Raw genomic sequence first — 18,937 nt, 5'->3', positions numbered from 1 at the left:
AGAATGTAGAGAGGTAGTAATTTGTGTTTATTTGGTCTCAGTAGCTATGGTAGACACGTAACAAACAATCACAGAAAATGGCTTACACAACTGCATCCAACTATGATACATCCATTGGGAGAAATGTGGAAAGTATTTCAAAGTAGTATGTAGCAAAAATCTTCTTCAAGCACTGCAACTTCTTTGATCTTATTGACTGTACTATACTGTATGTTTATGTTTATCATTAATATTTGTAAATTTTTGAATAAATTTTGCCAAAACACCACCACCCAAGTTTATTTAGGCATTACTTGTTATCTATTTGTACCACAACTTCAAATTTACTTTGGGCATTAATGGTATTACAGATATTTTATAAAGATTTAATAAATCTCAAGGAAAACAATGTTTGTAACAATCAAACTTTAACAGGAATTTGTTTCTAAAAAATTTACATTTTACAATGATTATTAATTATGACAATGTTCAATAAATAAGAATTAACAATGCGCATTCTAAAATATAATACTTTTTGAAAATAACAGTTATTATACAGAACAAGACTATTCTGTTACACAGAAGTAATTCTTTAATTTCACCTAAAACTTATTTTATCTCAATGATACAGCCTTTCAACTACCAACATTAAAATCATATTTTAAATGCAATTCTCTGATGGTCCTTTTAATTATAGTAAAGATCCTATTTTTGGAATAGCACTGGAAATTTAAATATATTGAACTGTATCATGCATATCACAATTCTTCTTTTTAAAACTTTCTAGAATCTTTATGCTGCAAACATATGTAAAACATCTACAGAATACATTGGAAAAAAATCCTACTTCAAAATCAATACACTTTCTGGAATTGACGGATTTCATTGATTTTTATAAGAATTACTTATGAAAAAATCCAGACGATGAATCACTAATATACTTTTTTATATTTTCAATTATAGAATTCTGTCAGATGGCAATTAAACAGACTTTCTCTTCAAATTTATTATTAAACTACATTTTATGCCTTTTTTTTTATTCCAATACAAAAGATTACATACCTCCCTCATCTTCTAAGTTCTCCAATTTTACTGCTTCCAAAGGAATAATATGCTGCTTGTTGTACTAAAAATAATAATTTTTAATTAATTATCATCATCATCATTTTTAATCTTAAATAATAATGTATTTTAAAAAGTTGAGTAGATTTGAAACAGGGAATAAAAATATTAAAACTAATTTTTAGGTCATTTGTTACTAGGTGTATGCACAATATATCAATCATGTATTAACTATATCAAATATATAATTATTAGTTTTAATATTTTATTAGAAGTGTGGTAATAAATATATTTTGAAATAAATTTCAATTTGATACTAGTATACTTTTATTAAGTTTCTATTTTAAAAATACTCTGTTCTTAATAAAAAAGAAATCTAAAATGTTCAACTAAAGGAGAAAAAAATTTAAAGTCTAGTAACCCCTAAAAAGATCTCTCTCATGCCCCAAGTTAATAACCACTGTTCTATACTATGAAACTAGTGTGTTGGATTGTAAAAACTAACATTTTCCAATAACTTTTACTTTATTTTCCTACTCAATTTCATAATTATAGAATTTTTTGGTTTTATTATTTAACTAAACTTTCACTCTATTTTAATATTGAAATTTGATACTTGGGAATTTTCAAATATAATTATGAATATTAGAAGGGGAAAAATAGGAATTTATGTAATTAGGAAGTTACACAGTTTGATATGATAATGCACGAAAAATTTTACTTCCTAATTACATAGAAATTATATTACGTCATACAATTTATAATCAGCATATTAGTGTGTATTACATTCTTTATCTACTTGTATAATATTAATTGTTCTCTGTTCAATATTTTTCCCTCCTCCAAAGTTTAAATAAAGCAGAAATAAGAAATAACAACAACTTTTAAAAACATAAATGAATAACTTAATGCTTATAAAAGATTTAGTAAAATCATTATATACATTTTACAATTCATTGTAACACTAACTGGATTTTCCATGTATACGTTAATTAATTAATTAATTTGACATAGGGATATGTTATATTTACAAAAAGCAGCTGAAAAAACTAACAATATTTAAAATGAAAGAAATTTTTAGAAGTGCAAAATTTACTCTAATGATAATTTATGTTCAGTAAAATAAGTGATAATACATATATAGTCCTCTCACTAATTCAAACTTGCAATAATCCAAACATATTTTCTTCAATTCCTCACTAAATGTTGCAAGAAAAAAGTTTGTAAAATTAATAAGCACATTTTAACAAATACAATGTCTTCCAAGTGAATGCTGATATTTTAAATTATTGCAATTATTTTAATTATTATCCAAGAAGTATGCAAAGTACACCAATGGACAGAGTAACCATCCAAGTTTCACCTCCCACCTGCATTCTAAAATCTCTAGGAAGTGCTGTAAACAAAAATGGCAACTTCAGCAGAGAAGGCATTTTGTGTTCTGCAGTTTTGCAAAGTTGAAATTACTTATCATTGTGTAATGCAAATAATATGAAGGAATCTTAGAACTGCAGCTGCTGTGAGAGTGACAATGGATTTGTTGTAGCCAGCATAGGAAGAATTTGAGTATTGGTTGGATGTATACCATGCGACATGAAGTGCACACATTGAGGAATTGTAATAGGTCAAATGTGAAACTTGAACAGTTTTTCAATATTTAATGTCATTTTCATGTTCTCAGATAATAATTAACGTAATTACAATCATTTAAAGTGGTAGCATTTTTTTGAAAAACTGTATACATATACCAAATGCAGTGTAATAATGTTTTTTAACATATGTATTTTTCCATAGTCCTTTTCAACTCTCTTTGCTTTCTATATAACTCCACTAATCTTAGCTTTTCATAATCCAGATAATCTCACATAATAACTAGTTCAGGATAGTGAGAGTACAGTACAACAAAGTTAATCAACATAATATAATATTCTGTTCAAATTAAATTTCTCAATATATAAAATTTCTAATGGAAAAAACATATAACATATCAATTTCTCATATTTTTGTAGAACTTCAAAAATATTTACCTTTTTCTTTGGTATAATAATATTGCCATATACTAGTATATCGTTAAATAAAAAAAATTGACGGGGTTTTGGCTTTTTTCGGCACATCTTGGTTAAAACTCCATCGCCGACCAACACACGACCCTGAATGGCAAGTGGCTATAAAAGAAAAATAATATGACTTTAATATAAAATATAAATTGTCTTTGGAAGCTGTTCTAATATTGTTCCCAACCATATTTAATAATCTAAATAGAATTTTAAATGAAAAAATTCTGATGTTATTTGAAATCATTTGAAGTCTATAGCAAAAATATTTTATAAAGCATGTCGTAATCTGAAATTACTCCTTTTATGTTACAAAATCAATCTGTGTGTTATGTAATTTCTTTAAATCTACTGTACAAATTTTCCAAGTATATCCTGTTTTATTGATTTCCTCACAGGCTTACCACTATTTAATTTGTCTGCATGTATCTTTGGAATCAGCTATTAATTTTGTAAAGAATATTCTCTCCAAATTCTTAAAAATATATATATTTTGTCCTAAAATTTTTAATTATTATATAACATTTTTGCAAAAACTCAATACCAGAGAGGCTCTTGCAAAAATATATATATATACACATATTGTCTTCATAGATATGCTAAGAAAAACAGTGTAAAAAATTTTCATTTCCTATGAATTCATTAAGAAAATTTTTTAATTCTGAAAAATTTAAGTATAGTAGCCAGAAATATAATTAATTTTTCTAGAATAAAGGTTAAATTCTGTTGTAAAAGCTGACAATTTCTCCAGTGAAATATATCTATCACCAAATGACCTGCCAGATGTTTTAATAAGTCTACATTAAGGTTAGTTAATAATAGAACCTAGTAAAAAAGATTCAGCAGCTCATTTGGTAATACAAGTGTATCAGTTTGTTCTATACATTATTATAAACATATCTACTTTTTTTAATTTAAAAACAATCAAATTACCTCGCCAGAGCTGCCAAAACAGTACTCCACAGTTGCAATTCTTTGAGCATTTGCTTCACTGTTCACTATTAAAAAAAATTCACTCATTTTAAAAACCGCATATGTCCAAAATATTAATTAATAATAAAAAGCAATAAAATTAATAGCAAACTTATCAACAACCAGATGGGTGAGGCAGTAAAGGCATCAAAATGACACTTCCAGAGATTCTCTTTGAGTCCAATTAACTCAAATTTTTGTAGATGGTTAAACCTGGATTTGTTAAGAGTCTGACCAAATCATGCTGGATATGCAAATTGTCTTAGTGCCCATGAGGTAGGGAGAGTTAAAAAGAAATTAAAAAAGATACGGCAAGATACAGATCATTATTACAAGCCTCAACAAACAGTAGTCAAAGATTCTGTAGTCACGACAAAGTTTCGATTTTATAATAATGATTATATAAAATAATGAGAACATAAGAATGTTTCTTTAAACCTAAATTTAAAATTCAGATAGGATTTAACCAGTGATAAGATGTGTTGAGATAGCATGGAAAACTCATTAAATTTTATTTAAATTTAATGAGTTTGCAAGCTTGTTATTAATGTTTACATTCAAGAACCTTGTAAGTATAGATTATTTCCTTGTATATACAATATTTTTTCTCTATTAACAAAGACTGACACAAACAGCCTCTCAAACAAGTAAATACCATAAACTGACATCATATTTTGTAATAAGGACTGGCCTATATTTGTATCATAGTGGTTGGCAGTTTGGCACTGCATGTTTTATGGTATTGCAGATAATAGCATAGCATGCCTTGACTGTCATAAATAAATGTGCAGATAATGGAGAGAAACATCAATCAAGAAATTGACGATGAGGACAGATTATTTTAAATATACGATATCTAGAAAAAGAAAGTTCTATGTTTATAGTACATAACAGAAAGACAAAATAGAATTTATAGTCCTATTATATTTTATATGTAATCTAAGTAATTATAATTTTAAAGATTTGGTGGAAGAGGTCTTGTCATTAAAAATTAAAGAATTTCCAGATTCAATTAGAAATACAAGAAATATTCTTTCTTTTATTGAAATCAGTGCTGGAGTTAAATAAACTTTTAACATGTTACTTTAACAGGAACATTTTTAATAGCAAAATATAAATCAGATTTGATAGCAATCTTTTTAAACAGTAGACTATTGCATTGATTTAATTCAGATTCACACAATCTTTTCTTCATGATCAGCCCTTAGCTGTTGAAAATAACAGAAGTCCTGCAATATGATATATACAGACAAAGTAATTTTTATATATAAGTTTTTTGAAAAGTTAAATAATGTACTTAACTGTTTTAATTAAAATATGTTTGCTGGAAATTTGTGTTTAGGTGTTATTTTGTTAAAACATATCCAATTTAGATTAAAAATGAATTTTGAAGTTAAAGTATCACACTGGCAGGCACTATTAATAAGAGCAAAACATATGCCTAGACACACAATGGACTAACTGGTAACATTTTTTTAAACACATCTAGTTGGATTAGATTAAAGGAAACAGTTACCAAATTTTCTCCATCCTAAAGGCATTAAGAGGGTTCCTTTAACCATTTCCATTACAGGTTCAGCCAGGCATATAACGGAGATAGTTGTGTGATGAAGAACGGAACTCAAGGTATCCAAGACAGACCCCACCCAAAAATATTTCTGAGTTCTTTGCCAGGATTTAATTTCAGGTCTGCAGAGCAAAAGCTTTACTACCTCGGCTATTAATAAAACATGTATATCTCACCACTGTACCTTACTACCTCCTACTTTTTAGTTGAATTTGGGAATTCCAATTCTAAATTTTTCTCCAAAACTTTAAAAAATAAAAATATGAATAATTTCTGTAGAATGTTAAGCACAAAAAAAATTATAATGTGGTTTTATTTAGATGTGTTTTCCAATTGATTTTGCTTGTCAACCTCTTTACAAAATGAAATTCAATTCATGGAATTCTTTCCACACAGATACAAAACAGAATAAATTATAAATGAATGAAATAAAGAATAAATATGAAAAAAAACAAAAACGTCTTTTCATTACTTTAACAAAGTTTGATGATACTCTGTTAAATTGAGGATAAGTGTATTTGTGTTTGTGAGTGTGCAACTGGTTTTTTTATACAGTTGAAAAATCATGTAAATTGAATTATGTCAGTATAGAAAAAGAAGAGAAAGAGATAAGTTCATGTGTGTTATTAAAACAAATTTAAATTTTATTCATTTTTACTGTCAGTAAAATACAAACCAAAACACAACCATTTTTCCTAACTGGCACAAAATTACTAGTCATCAAGTGAAATATATACTAGTTTTATTTCAGTTTTATCATTGACCTCTCTCTCTTTATTTTGAAAAAAATAAAAAAAAACATTCCTTTTTAAAGATAAAAATGTTTAAAAAAAAAAAAAGCAAATTCTTAACATGATTTATTTAAAACTTCTATTTGAGACTTCTTAAAAAAAATCAACGCCGAATCAAGTGAAAATAATGCAAACCAGTTTATGATTAACTCACCGACCTCGAGTGGAATTTTAAGAATTAATTTCAATGAAAATGGTACAAATCAAGTTTATTTGTGAAATATTAATATTTAAGTACTACCTACACTGTCAAAAACTGTTTTCTTAAGTTTTGTATGTATTTGTTTTAGAATTATACAGTGTCTTCCAAAAAAAAAATGCTACCATTTTAAATTATTGTAATTATGCTAATTAATATTTGAAATCATCATAATGTACATTAAAACATTTAAAAACTATCCAAGTTTTGCATTTGACCATTACAACTTCTCAATGCACATAATTTGTGCCGCATGGCATACTTCTGACTGATACTCAAATTCTTTCGAAGTTCACTATGGCATAGCCATTGTCACTTCTCCCAAAGCAGTCACAATTCAGCAACTCTTGCTGATTACTCATGTTGCACAATGATAAGATTCTGACTTCATAAACTTCAGAACACAAATGCCTTCTGTATTGGAGTCACCAGAAGTCTTAAAGGTAGTAGATGATAGCACGTTTGAATGCAAAGGGAAAACGAAATTTAGACAATTACTCTATTGATTGTGTACCTTGAACCCTTCACAGATAACAATTTACAACATTACAGTAATTTAAAATGGTATCATTCATTTTGGAAGACCTCATGTAAGTATAATAATAAATTTTAATCATACAACTTTACCATAATATTACAACAGTTAAATATGAATATTCAAAATGTTTTTCATATTATCGAAATTTTAAAAGTTTAGTTCCTAGAAGGTTACACAATAATTAATCATTGAAAAAAATTTAAATTTGCTTCTATATTCTTTTTAATAATTACACATATGTAACTATCTTGCACACAATTGCTTACAATATACTTATTCAAATAATATAGAATTTTGTGATGAAACTGCATTATTTTTTGAATGATTTATTGACCTCTAGACCTAGAAGCAAGTGATGTTGCCATCTTATATTGAAATTAATAACAAGAATTGATTTATAACAGCTGAAACAACATAATCCAAAAACAGGATTCAAACCATGAATACATTTCAATGCATATTTAAAATTTAAAAATTTCTAAATTATAATTTACACAATACAGCATTATCTCGTTTGTTTTTAATTTAACTACACATATTTTTCAATTTATTAATTCACACAAATACATCTTCATTCCTTATTCATCGATTCCAACAAGCCAACTTTCGTAATTTTTGTCGTAACTTAAAGTTTTAAAACAATTTTTAAATTATCCACTTATTGCTAAGTACTAAAACTGTTAATCATATTGAGCTTAGTTTACCAAATCAAAGTATCATTTAAATGCAATAATTCTTTACTAATAAATGACCAGTTAGAATATATATTTTGAGTATCAAAAGCAGCTAGGACAATGAGTAGCTTTTACCAGATATAAAAGTTATCAATTTTAGAAGAACAGCATTATACAAAAGCTATAAACCATAAACATGCATTCCAACAGAATAATTTGCAATTATTACTTCATTTTCATCACACTATTTTATTACTTGGAACTGTCTTTTTTGAGGAATTCTTTTCACCAATTTTCAAATTGTAAAATGATTTTTGACACTCAGACGAATGCCGTTCCAAAAAAACTTTCCAATAAGGCCTTGTCTTTTTTAATCATAGAATTGATACTAGCAAAAGCAAGATTGGAAAGAGCAATGCTTTCACAACTTTAATAAAAAAGTAGCAAAAGTCAGTTAAGTGAGAAAAGCTACAAATTATGAATATTCCTGCTACTTCTCATCAGAAGTTAAACAGTAAGATGCTCAGATTCTAGTAGTATTCTAGTTAAATGCTGTTATCTAACCCCATTTAGGACAACCAGGTTAAAGTTCTGATTAACATCAAGTCCAGTAAATAGTCATAAAACCAGCCAAATCAAGAAATAGCATCAAAAAAGACTATGTAGATTGAGTTGGCACATCTTACCTACTTTTAACATTTGAACAAATTTAAATATAAGCTACAAGTCTAAAAAAACAGCTTGACAATAAACATAGCAGTAATTAAATATCTTGTGACAATGTTAACCAATTCAGAAGGTTTACCATTGTGAGAGCCGAACTTGGTGAAATGGTTTGTTTAAATTTTTTTTTGTGGGAAAAAAAATATTTTTTTTTAGTTTAGAGATAAACAACAAACTGACATTTTAAAGAATAATAAAATTGTTTTCCCACAGATTTATTTCCTGGTTGAAGATGATACATCGAATGTGTCACCCAGAATCTACGAGAAGAAGAAAGAAAACCCTATTTGTCAGTGGTGAAAAAATAATCCTAATAAGGCAGTGAAAAACCCAATGATGGCCCCCTTTATAAAAAGGAAGGGTCGATGCATCAAAGACAGTCTCCAGAGTTAAGTGAACTGTATGATTACGTGTGTGAATTAGCCGCTGCCAGTGACTGTTCTAATCACCGCCATGCGGGAAGACCATCACCTACGAAACCTCATCGTTCAAAAGAACTGTGTGCCCTCTCAAGATCCAAGGACTAAACTTCCAACCCTCACAACTTATATCAAAGTATTCATCCTTGCACGAAGTAATTGTGAACTCTCTCTCTCATACTTGTTATCTGGAAAATAATAGCCACGTTAATTGTAATCCAACATGAATTGTATATAGCTAAAGTAGAATAATAAACGGATATTATGTATATAAAGAAATTCTGTAGAGTATAATTCCTCTGACTCTCTCCTTCTGCTTCCATCCTGGAACCAAAAGTCCGCACCCGCGACCATTCGCGAAAAGTAAATTAACGGCCAATATTCTTTTCCTGTGTCTGTTCACAAGACACAGTGGTGTCATCCTGACAGGGCGCTAAAGAGGTGCCGACCCTGTAGTCACACCATTATTAACACCTATTGAGCTTTCATAAAGAAGTCTTGAGATTTAAAAACTAAGAAGACAGTCGGTGGTTTTATATATGGATTCCAAAGCCCTGGCAACAACCACCCCAAAGTGAAAATAATAATACTGGAAAAGGAGAAGAAGGAAGATGGCTATTTATACTGAAATATAAATATATATTAATACATAAATGGATACAACCATTATTAAAAATCAAATAAGAAGTTTTAATCTAAGCAAAATCTTTGTAAAGTTAATTTTACAAATCAATATAGTTCAATTATTGGACTTTACTATTAATAAAATTCCTTTAATTTACGTCAACAGTATTTCTTAATGTAATTTCAGAATCATCCAATTTTAATATGATAACTAAATATTTTTTATGCATAGTTTTAACATTAATAGGACAGGTCACAGATGGTCGACAGCAGTAAAGTGTCAAAGGACCAGTTTGTTTCGCAACCTAACTCTTCACTTACTTCATATGTTGTATTAAATAAATTTTACTTTCCAAATTGTTACTAATGAATTCTTTAAATTAATTTAAAAAATAAAACATGTAGCAATTACAATACAATTTATAAAAAATTTAAAATTTGTTTATAAATCAATTCTGCATGCAAGACCTAAAAAATTTTAACATTTTCACACAAAATTACACAGTTTAAACTGAATTTTTTCACCTGAACGAAGTCTGTAACTTATAAATCGATAGCAAAAGCCCATTATTCACATTAAAGAGTACATTCTTCTTATCACCTTTTGCAAACTATTCCAAACTAATAAGCAGATAGAATTTAATAAGTATCATGTTTCATCCAAGATATAAAATATCAAAAATTCATCTGGCTTTTCATTTAAAGCTTAACAGCTAACAAATAGTTAAAATCTGAAGATACTATTACACTGCATTTATAGCTCTTAAAATATTTAATACATGCATGTTATCTTGTCAGAAACTATAATTTTCTATAATAAAATTAGCATCAAATTATCGTTGATAAGTTGTATTTATTAATAAATAGATTATTCAACACTTTTGTGAACTTCAAGTATCAAAATGTGGTGTAATGAAATGAATGCATTATTATTAATACTAGCTACTTAATTTGCTTCCTTAATCTTAACCATTATCAGAATATTGATAAACTGATTAGTTAACTATAATTCAAATATTGATCGCTGCATCACACCCCATGAGATAAATCCAATTTTGTTGTTACAATTGAGATAGATATTCAATTTTACCTTTGTCAAATAGATAATTAATAAGTACTTTTTATAAACACTGCTATGATAAGGAAATAGATAATACAACAATTATATTTATTATATCTTGATAACATAATGATCCAAGTAAGCGACATAATAGAAATACTGTATGTAATTATTATAAACACTAAACTGCAATTTTCTCTGTATTTGATTTCGTAACTGCAGCTTTAAACGGAAAACTTATGAATAATTCAAAAAGACTGTAGATTCGTGGGATAATAATTTGTATAATTTAATACTTATTCAGCATTTTTATGTATTTGACAATATAAGGTAAAATATATCAAAATATTTAGTTTGTGATGTGTTAATGTGCATAACATTCACTAAAAAGTTTTTGTTTCCTGTAAGATGTAATTAGTAGTTCCTGTAAAGCTAGGCATAAAAAAAAAAATACTTATGTGTTATTTTTACAACTAACTTTCTTTAATTTTATCAAAATAAAGTGATAACTTGAGAAAAATCATCTTTCTAATAACCAGACAGGATGAACAAAGAATTGCAAAATCAATTTAGCTTTGGTTTACATTTAACAAAATATTAATTATTACATTAATAATGAAAATTGCATGTTTTTTTTTGCAACAGTTTACTAAATTTCTGTATAATTACTACTCAAGTAGAACTATAATAATTTTATTGACAGAAATATGAAATTCTTTGTAGATTCAACTTTAATCCCATTACATTAGAAACAAAAGTAAAAATTACACAAAATCTTTTGACGCAGAACGGACTTTGAAATTACAAGGTTTTTCTTCTTTAAACTATACTCCACCACAATAAATTAAACATAGCTATTATTTTATTACTCAATACATTATTAGAATTATTTTCCAACATTCATGGCAATCTCCTAATATACACTGATAATTAATTCTACTGCATTATTGCACTATTACAAATGCATATTTAAGGGAAACAAAAGTCTTAATGCTAATTATGTATTACTTAAAGCAGTAAACATGGCAATTAAAAATAAAATATTCCTGTTTCTCATTGTCACTCATTATCTTAACAGGTAGTTGGCCTCAGATCCTGTTACAGCCTCCTATCATCATCATCAAGAGTGTGCCTCTATCCCTTTGATTTAAGGGATAAAGGCATATCTTAACAAATGCTTAGTTTTAATTAGTTATTGGTATTAATTCTCATTAAAAAATAATTTGGAATGCACTCAAGTTTAAAAATCAATTAAAATTCAAAACTTTAACCTTATAAATTCTTCTGCACACTCTGTAATATCCTTTTACATTTTGATACGAACTTCATATTATTTAAGATAAATAATAAATAGCTACTAAATTATAAGCATTATTTACAGAAAATTACTTTTAACATTTAAAATTAAAATATAAAATCGTCAGTATGCTGATGACATAAGCCCAGGATGCATAAGTATACACGTGAGGTGGTATACCATGACGATATTAATACAGGAGTGTATAACTTAAAGCATTGCCTCAGATTACAACATTAAATCCCATATGGCTACATTTAGCTATAAAAAATTGTGTATATGCAAATCCAACTATACAAATACCATATTAAACTTTAAAACATTACAAGAATTTTAATTTAAATAATCCTAAATTCATATTAAATATTTAAATGGCCTATTGATACAAAAATATTTGTCAAAATTAGATGGAGGGCCACATGCAGTCTACGAACTATGTCATGCAACCGATATAAGCCAACATGTGTTGAAATTAACTTTCAAACAGCTGTATCTCAACATTTAAACTGACACAAACATGATGTAACAATTTTTACTAAAATTTACCTTTGAACTGTACATTTTATAATTTAACTACAATTTTTTTTTAAAATAATAATCATTAAAAGCATATTTCAATAAAGAAATTACAAAGCTACTTCATATAAAATTTCCACTGCATCAAATTTCATAACAGTATGTCCGATATTATTGATGATGAAACAGGTTTTAAATACAAAAAATATGTTAAATGATAATAAAAGCAGCAATGCAGGATAAAGTCAGAAATTTATTTCCTTGCAGACATTTTCAGATATATATCTCAGCATTGACTGCTTTTTCATTACAATTAAAAATGTCAAAGAACCAAAGATCCACTGATTCGGTTAAAATAATTTTCAATCATCTCTAAATTTTAGGTCAACAGGTTTTAATCTTTCTTAATTAATTCAAATGACCCAGTAATATTGGAAGATATCTGTAATTATACATTCACATATATAGAAATAAAGGACATAGTAATGTGTTAAATGTATGAGAGAATCTTCAGGAAAGTGCAATTAAGAATGTGACAAATTATATTTATAAAATTATTTCATGACTAGAGCATTTCATACTTTCAAAAGAACATCCTGAATAAAATGCTTAAGATATGAGTCTTCAGATATTAAACTTTATCTTCAGGATATTCCTTTCAAAAGTTCAAAATCCATTATATATTATAGAAAAAGCATATGGAGAATGTACTAAAGTATTTAAAACATTTCTTAACACATTTATATATTTATAAAATTAATATTTTATTAAATAAACCACTCAAAATGTAATGATCATTCAAGAAAATATAGAAATAGTTATTGCAAAAGCATAGAATTGTAAATCATTTATCAGCACTCTCAAGTAAACACCACCTCTAGATACAATATAAAAAAGTTCTCATGTTATAGAAAATTCAAATTAAACAGCCTGCCAAATTCTCAGGCTGTTATATGGCCGAGTTAATGATTAAAAACTAATTAATCTGTCTAGAGGTAGGCAGTTATGCTGCCATCTCACATTAATTTTAATAATTAGCCTGATAACTTGGCATATCGTTTGGTTTGAACTAACTATAAATCGGCTTTAGAGAGGTTGACATAGATCACGTTCTAAAATTAATAATTATTGTTTAAGAACAGAAAAAGGCAAAAACTATTTTTATTTAAAAATTAGTGATATAACTCAACAAACATAATTTAAAAATAAATTTCTCTTAAAAACAGTAAATCATTCAAGAATGGCATATTTTCAATAGTCCAAGAATTTTCGTAACATATTGATTCACTCAAGCATGGATGAATCAATATCTTGAAGTCACTAGTTTATATGCAGAGCATATATGACCTCATTCTACAATCAGTTTAAATAACGAATTCAATAAAATTAAAAAAAAAATAAACCACAAACACTGCTAAACCTTCCTCAAATTTCTACATTTTATAATTTTATAACTAAAGCAAGAATAGAAAAAAAGAAATATATATATATATAACTTCACAATACAAATTGATGACATATAATCAATCAAACAGAAAATTGTAGACAATTTCAATTCTAAAAAGTTTTGAAATTATTATATTTTAATATATTAACAAAAGAAAAAGTTGTATAAAAGATATTAATCAAATCAGGATATGATTCATCACTTCCCAATATTTAATAAGAATTTATAAATTAAATAGCTAAATACATAATAAAAATTATAATAGTAAACAGTAAAATAAACTTTGTAGAGTTAATCAGAGTTAAATGCAAAACTTACAGCTAGAGACATTAAATTTCAACAGTAAAAACCAACATTTATTTTGTTATTACATACTTAAATTATAATCAGCTTTATATAAGCATATAAAAATAAATTTTGTACGAGGTTATTTTACTGCCACATGCTCAAAATTATTATTACATTGCAATAAACTTACCGGAAATCACAATTACGATTTAGATTGGCTGTGCCCAAACTATGATCTCCGGGTCAAAACCAGTCGCCAAATATATCGGACGTATCGCTTATAAACGAGAAAAATGGGCCTACATTTTGCCAAACCACAGTATTATCAAGCTATAATAAGACTAATTTAACAATTAGATATGAGGTAATTTGATTAGAGGCGAGCGGTTAAAGACAGAATTTGTATGATCTTTTCATGCAGATGGAATATATAAAATCTAGTACAGTTACACTTCCAAACGAGACAATCGGGACCTTACTGGAGTCATACTGCACGGAACCAACTCGCCTAAAACCTTTGCAGTCCGCTCGCCCAAGTTACATGCAATTCATCCCGATGACCAAAAGTACAAGCACCGCAGATTTATATCATTTACTTCATAAGATATTTATGATATAAATATTTTACAAAGCAAATTGACATAAAAAATAGCAAATATTCCTTCAACAAGTATCAAGATCCACATTAGTTATTATAGTGAAGGCTTATTCACAAAAATTGTGGCACACTATTCAGGCGCAATCACAAGAAGTAAAGTTTTCTATTGCCGTCAGTTTTCGAAGATGCATTTCGGGCCATGCTCCTAGTCGGTTCGATCCAGATGCCCTCTTCCTTTGATCAAATCGACGAGGGCCACAGCCCAAACATGTAACAGTAAAATAAGCTTATTTTACTCTTACATAATTAAAACTTAACGTTTCTAGCTTTAAATATAATTAACTCTAGTAAATATCACCGACACATGTAACATAAGTAAATATATAAATATATATACATAAAAATTAATTACATACAATCTTTTTCCACCATGTTAAAGAAGGAAGAGGAGTGTTTATGTTGGTGTAATTCTCGATTGAAATATTCTATTAAGAAACTAGTGGAAAATATGTAAGAGCAGGATGTGACGCTTGAATGTTTGTCGAATTATTGTTATATTAAACCAATCGCTCGTAACTTTTAATCAAAATCATTAGTCATTGCTGAATGAATAATTCTGACGTTATTTTTACGTAAATTGCTCCGTTTCGTCACCAAACACGACAATTTTTACTCATAATCAAACGTGACACTTGTCACAGTGGGCGTTGCTCGATAACTTCTTTCTCGTTATTTTTTCCTTTTTCTCCGTTAATTTATAAATATTTCCATTGATTTAGTTGCCGTAACGTTAACTAAACTTATATAATCCCGGTTTTCTACATTTTTCGTACGGATACGTTCTTTATTTCGTGTTTTAAACGTTATTGCTATAAGTGACTTACCCAGTCTATCCACCATCTTGAAAAACTAGTTTGAATTGTACTCTGGTCACGTGATTAGAATTTTGATCGTCTGGTTTTTAAAAATTCAAATTATTTCTTCTTTTAATAATTTTTTAATATGACTTAAGTNGGAGACCGATATATCCGGTCGGACCTTCCCCGAAAAATTCCTGGGGATTTTTCGACCCGTCCGGATCCCCAGAGAGATCGTTTGCCATCTTGACCGCTCGGCCATCCGGCCGTCATTCTTTTCGCTTCTTGAGCACTAAGAGGGCCTTTTTAGCAAGCCTATTATGGGTTCGCCAAGTCCACAATAGGATTATCGGATGATGGTAGACGGACCCCGACACATCTGGATGGATTCCCACCGAAAAATTCTTCAGGTTTTTCGACCCGTCCGGATTCATCTAAACGGATCCCGCCGAAAGATCCTCGGCGTATTTCGACTCGTCTGGATTTGATTTCGGGTCTCCCGGACGCTAGGCTGCAACTTTAACAGCTCGGTCATCTTGCCTTTCGTCTCTGTTACGTAAAAACATTATTTTAATATGAATTTTAAGTAAATATAAAAAATGAATTAATATGAACTTATCAAAAAGTAAAAATAGTAATCAGTAATTTAGAAATTTTCGAAGTTATTATCATTAATTATTATTTTTTTTTAAATTATTCGCTTGAATTTAAAATCTTAGCAGCGCCTCTACCATCAGGACTAAATATGGTAGATTAGCTTGTTCACTAATGTGAATAAAGAATATTTTAATTATTTTGTTATCAAAACAATTAAAATACTGTTTACTATTATTATTTATTTAATAGTACCGATGCATAAGTCTTTAAAATTAGACTAGGGCTGCTTGTAAATAGTAAGCAAACCAAGAGCATAACTCATTTCGTCTGTTACGTACTGTACAGTATTAAACTGCCTATTTGATAACTCAACTGCTTATAATTTAGAAAAATTCTGCATTACAGTTTTCTTGCATTTTGCAAATATCACGCTATTTTTTATATGATTGATCAATCGTAAAAACATGAGAATAATCGTACTGTACGGTTGGATAGCAGAGGCGATAAACTCAACAGTTGTCTCTCTGGCAAACCCGGATTCGAATCTAGGTTTATTCCAAAACTTTTAAAGGTTGGCTGATTCGGAAATGCCAGGTCTCATTTCTCATTCTATGTCATTCTGCTGTAAACCTTGATAATCATGGATTATATTATGTCCATAATGATCACACATGATGAGCATTAAAAAAAGGCCCTTAGTACATACGATCGTAGCAACAAGATCAACATAAAATCAAACTTATTTATTCATTTAGTTTTTTAACATAAAATATAACAATAAACTAACTGTTGCAAACCTGTAAAAATTAATTATTTTAATACATTTTCCATAAAATTACACGATTCGTCAACGTAAAGAACGTTAGAGTTTTTTTTTATCAGAGTTTTCCTCACTACGGGTTAGTATTTCTAAGTCATAAAACGTTATATAACACAAAGTACTTCTTCATAAGTATATGTATAAAATAGAATGCCTAATTGTTCCCTACAAAATACCAAACCCTTTGAGTGATCTTCCAGTAGCGTACCGTGGGTGTCAGCCGCCCGGGGCGGAGGAAAATTTCGGCCCCCCCTTATTTAGTTATTTCAATTTAAAATACCAAAATTCAGTTTTGTCACAGAACAAGCAATAAAAAATTCGGTGGTAGTGCAGCGACCTGTTTAAAATAGGACCTGTTCTATTGGATATTAGTGGTGTATATGAACGCGAATGAATCGTACAAGCAAAAATAAAAAAAGGGTCAATAGGTTTCGCAGGATTTCTTCGGATAAAAAAAATTACTTGTTCACCCGGACGGCGAGCCGATTCCCGGACTGTCCGGACGATAGCATAGTTTAGGATGTTTCAAATTTTTTACAAGATGTTATTATTATTTATTGTGAAATTTTGCCGCCCCCTAAAAAGTGCCGCCCGGGGCGGGCCGCCCCTGCCGCCCCCACTACGGTACGCCACTGTAATCTTCATCAAGTTTTTTTACGGTTATTATCTAAGACCACGTGGAAAATATTTGCAACCATGAAACACGATCATCCTCTCATTTCATCTTTTTGACACTTTGTGGTAATTTAAATTGAATGTATTATTATATAGCCTAATTAAGCCGAGCGATCAAGGCGGCATCCTACCGCTCTGAGGAAACCGGGCTCGAATCCGAATCGGTCGAAAACTCCCCAGGAATTTTTCGGGGGGTGGTCCGTTCGGATATGTCGGGCCCCGTCCCTCACCACCCGGCAGGCCCATTGTGAGTCCGGCCGAACCCATAATGGGCTTGCAAAAAGAGGCTTTCTTAGTGCCCACAGGGCGGAAAGAGTCGAAAAAACAAAAAAGCCTAATTAAGCATCGAGTAATAATTAATGAAGGCAACACACGATTCGTGATTCATATTCTTAGTGATAGAGTCCATGATTTGGAAGCTCCTCCGAAATAATGCTAAGAACTTGAGTCGGCCTAAAATAATCAAACTTTTGATATGATTTTAATTACAGTCGATCCCCCTATAAGACGGTAGATACGTTCCGTTCTTTATGACTTAATTTTGTAGGAATCACAGCCAATCACAGCCCGACACGTGTGAAGTTTACGGACTACGGCTGTTTGAAAGGTTTTCTTCCATAAAATTAATCGATTCTAGACTAATCCGACTCAACATTTCCAAAATACGTATATTTTTTTGAAAATAATCCGTATAAACTACGTTATAAACAAAAAATTGTAGGATTGCTTACCGAGTGTGTACCGTTCGACTACGCCCGTTGCTAAAGCTTGGTTTCGTCGCGGAACAGCGCATCAAACCGCGGCCGCGATTTCTGATATTATTTTTCTGCGAAAACTTCGTTGACCTTTGGAGACATCATTAATATAAATAATTTTTATGGCCGTTGAATAAGAAATGTTTCTTTCACAAGAAATGTATAAAATTAGTGCTGTATTAGACTTACGGTACCTAATTTACATACTCTACAGACGATAGCTCGCCTAAACTGTCCGTAGTGTAGCGCTAGACGGCGGAAAGTATATATATAATTATAATAAAGTTACAATAAATTAAGTTAATATATAATTATATATACAGTACCTAATTTATATATAATTTATGTATAATTTATATATAATTATATATACAGACGATACTAAACTCAATTTACCCGCCTAAACTGTCCGTAGCGTGGCGCTG

General features: G+C 29.2%; 1 protein-coding gene across 3 annotated transcripts in view; it reads right to left on the bottom strand.

Annotated features, from left to right (window-relative positions):
• LOC111630392 (pleckstrin homology domain-containing family F member 2-like) overlaps positions 1 to 15,777 on the bottom strand; it is a 30,330-nt gene extending 14,553 nt beyond the window's left edge. Inside the window, exons 1-4 of one of the 3 annotated variants that reach the window (XM_023374484.1) lie at positions 15,693 to 15,777; positions 4,029 to 4,093; positions 3,069 to 3,206; positions 1,042 to 1,105 (exon numbers count right to left, since the gene is read on the bottom strand). In XM_023374484.1, coding sequence (XP_023230252.1) covers positions 1,042 to 1,105; positions 3,069 to 3,206; positions 4,029 to 4,093; positions 15,693 to 15,708 — 283 coding nt within the window. In that variant the 5' untranslated portion in view covers positions 15,709 to 15,777. Of the gene's footprint in view, positions 1 to 1,041; positions 1,106 to 3,068; positions 3,207 to 4,028; positions 4,094 to 10,127; positions 10,278 to 15,224; positions 15,655 to 15,692 lie in introns of those variants that run through there. The other 2 variants (XM_023374485.1, XM_023374483.1) reach the window with 2 other exon arrangements.
• Positions 15,778 to 18,937: the final 3,160 nt, after the last annotated feature.

The sequence above is a fragment of the Centruroides sculpturatus genome, unplaced genomic scaffold, assembly GCF_000671375.1.
Source record: "Centruroides sculpturatus isolate CEXI.00-Female unplaced genomic scaffold, Cexi_2.0 scaffold728, whole genome shotgun sequence".
NCBI lineage: Eukaryota > Metazoa > Arthropoda > Arachnida > Scorpiones > Buthidae > Centruroides > Centruroides sculpturatus.
Note: the sequence above shows the minus strand (reverse complement) of the source record. Positions and strands in the feature narration are given on the sequence as shown.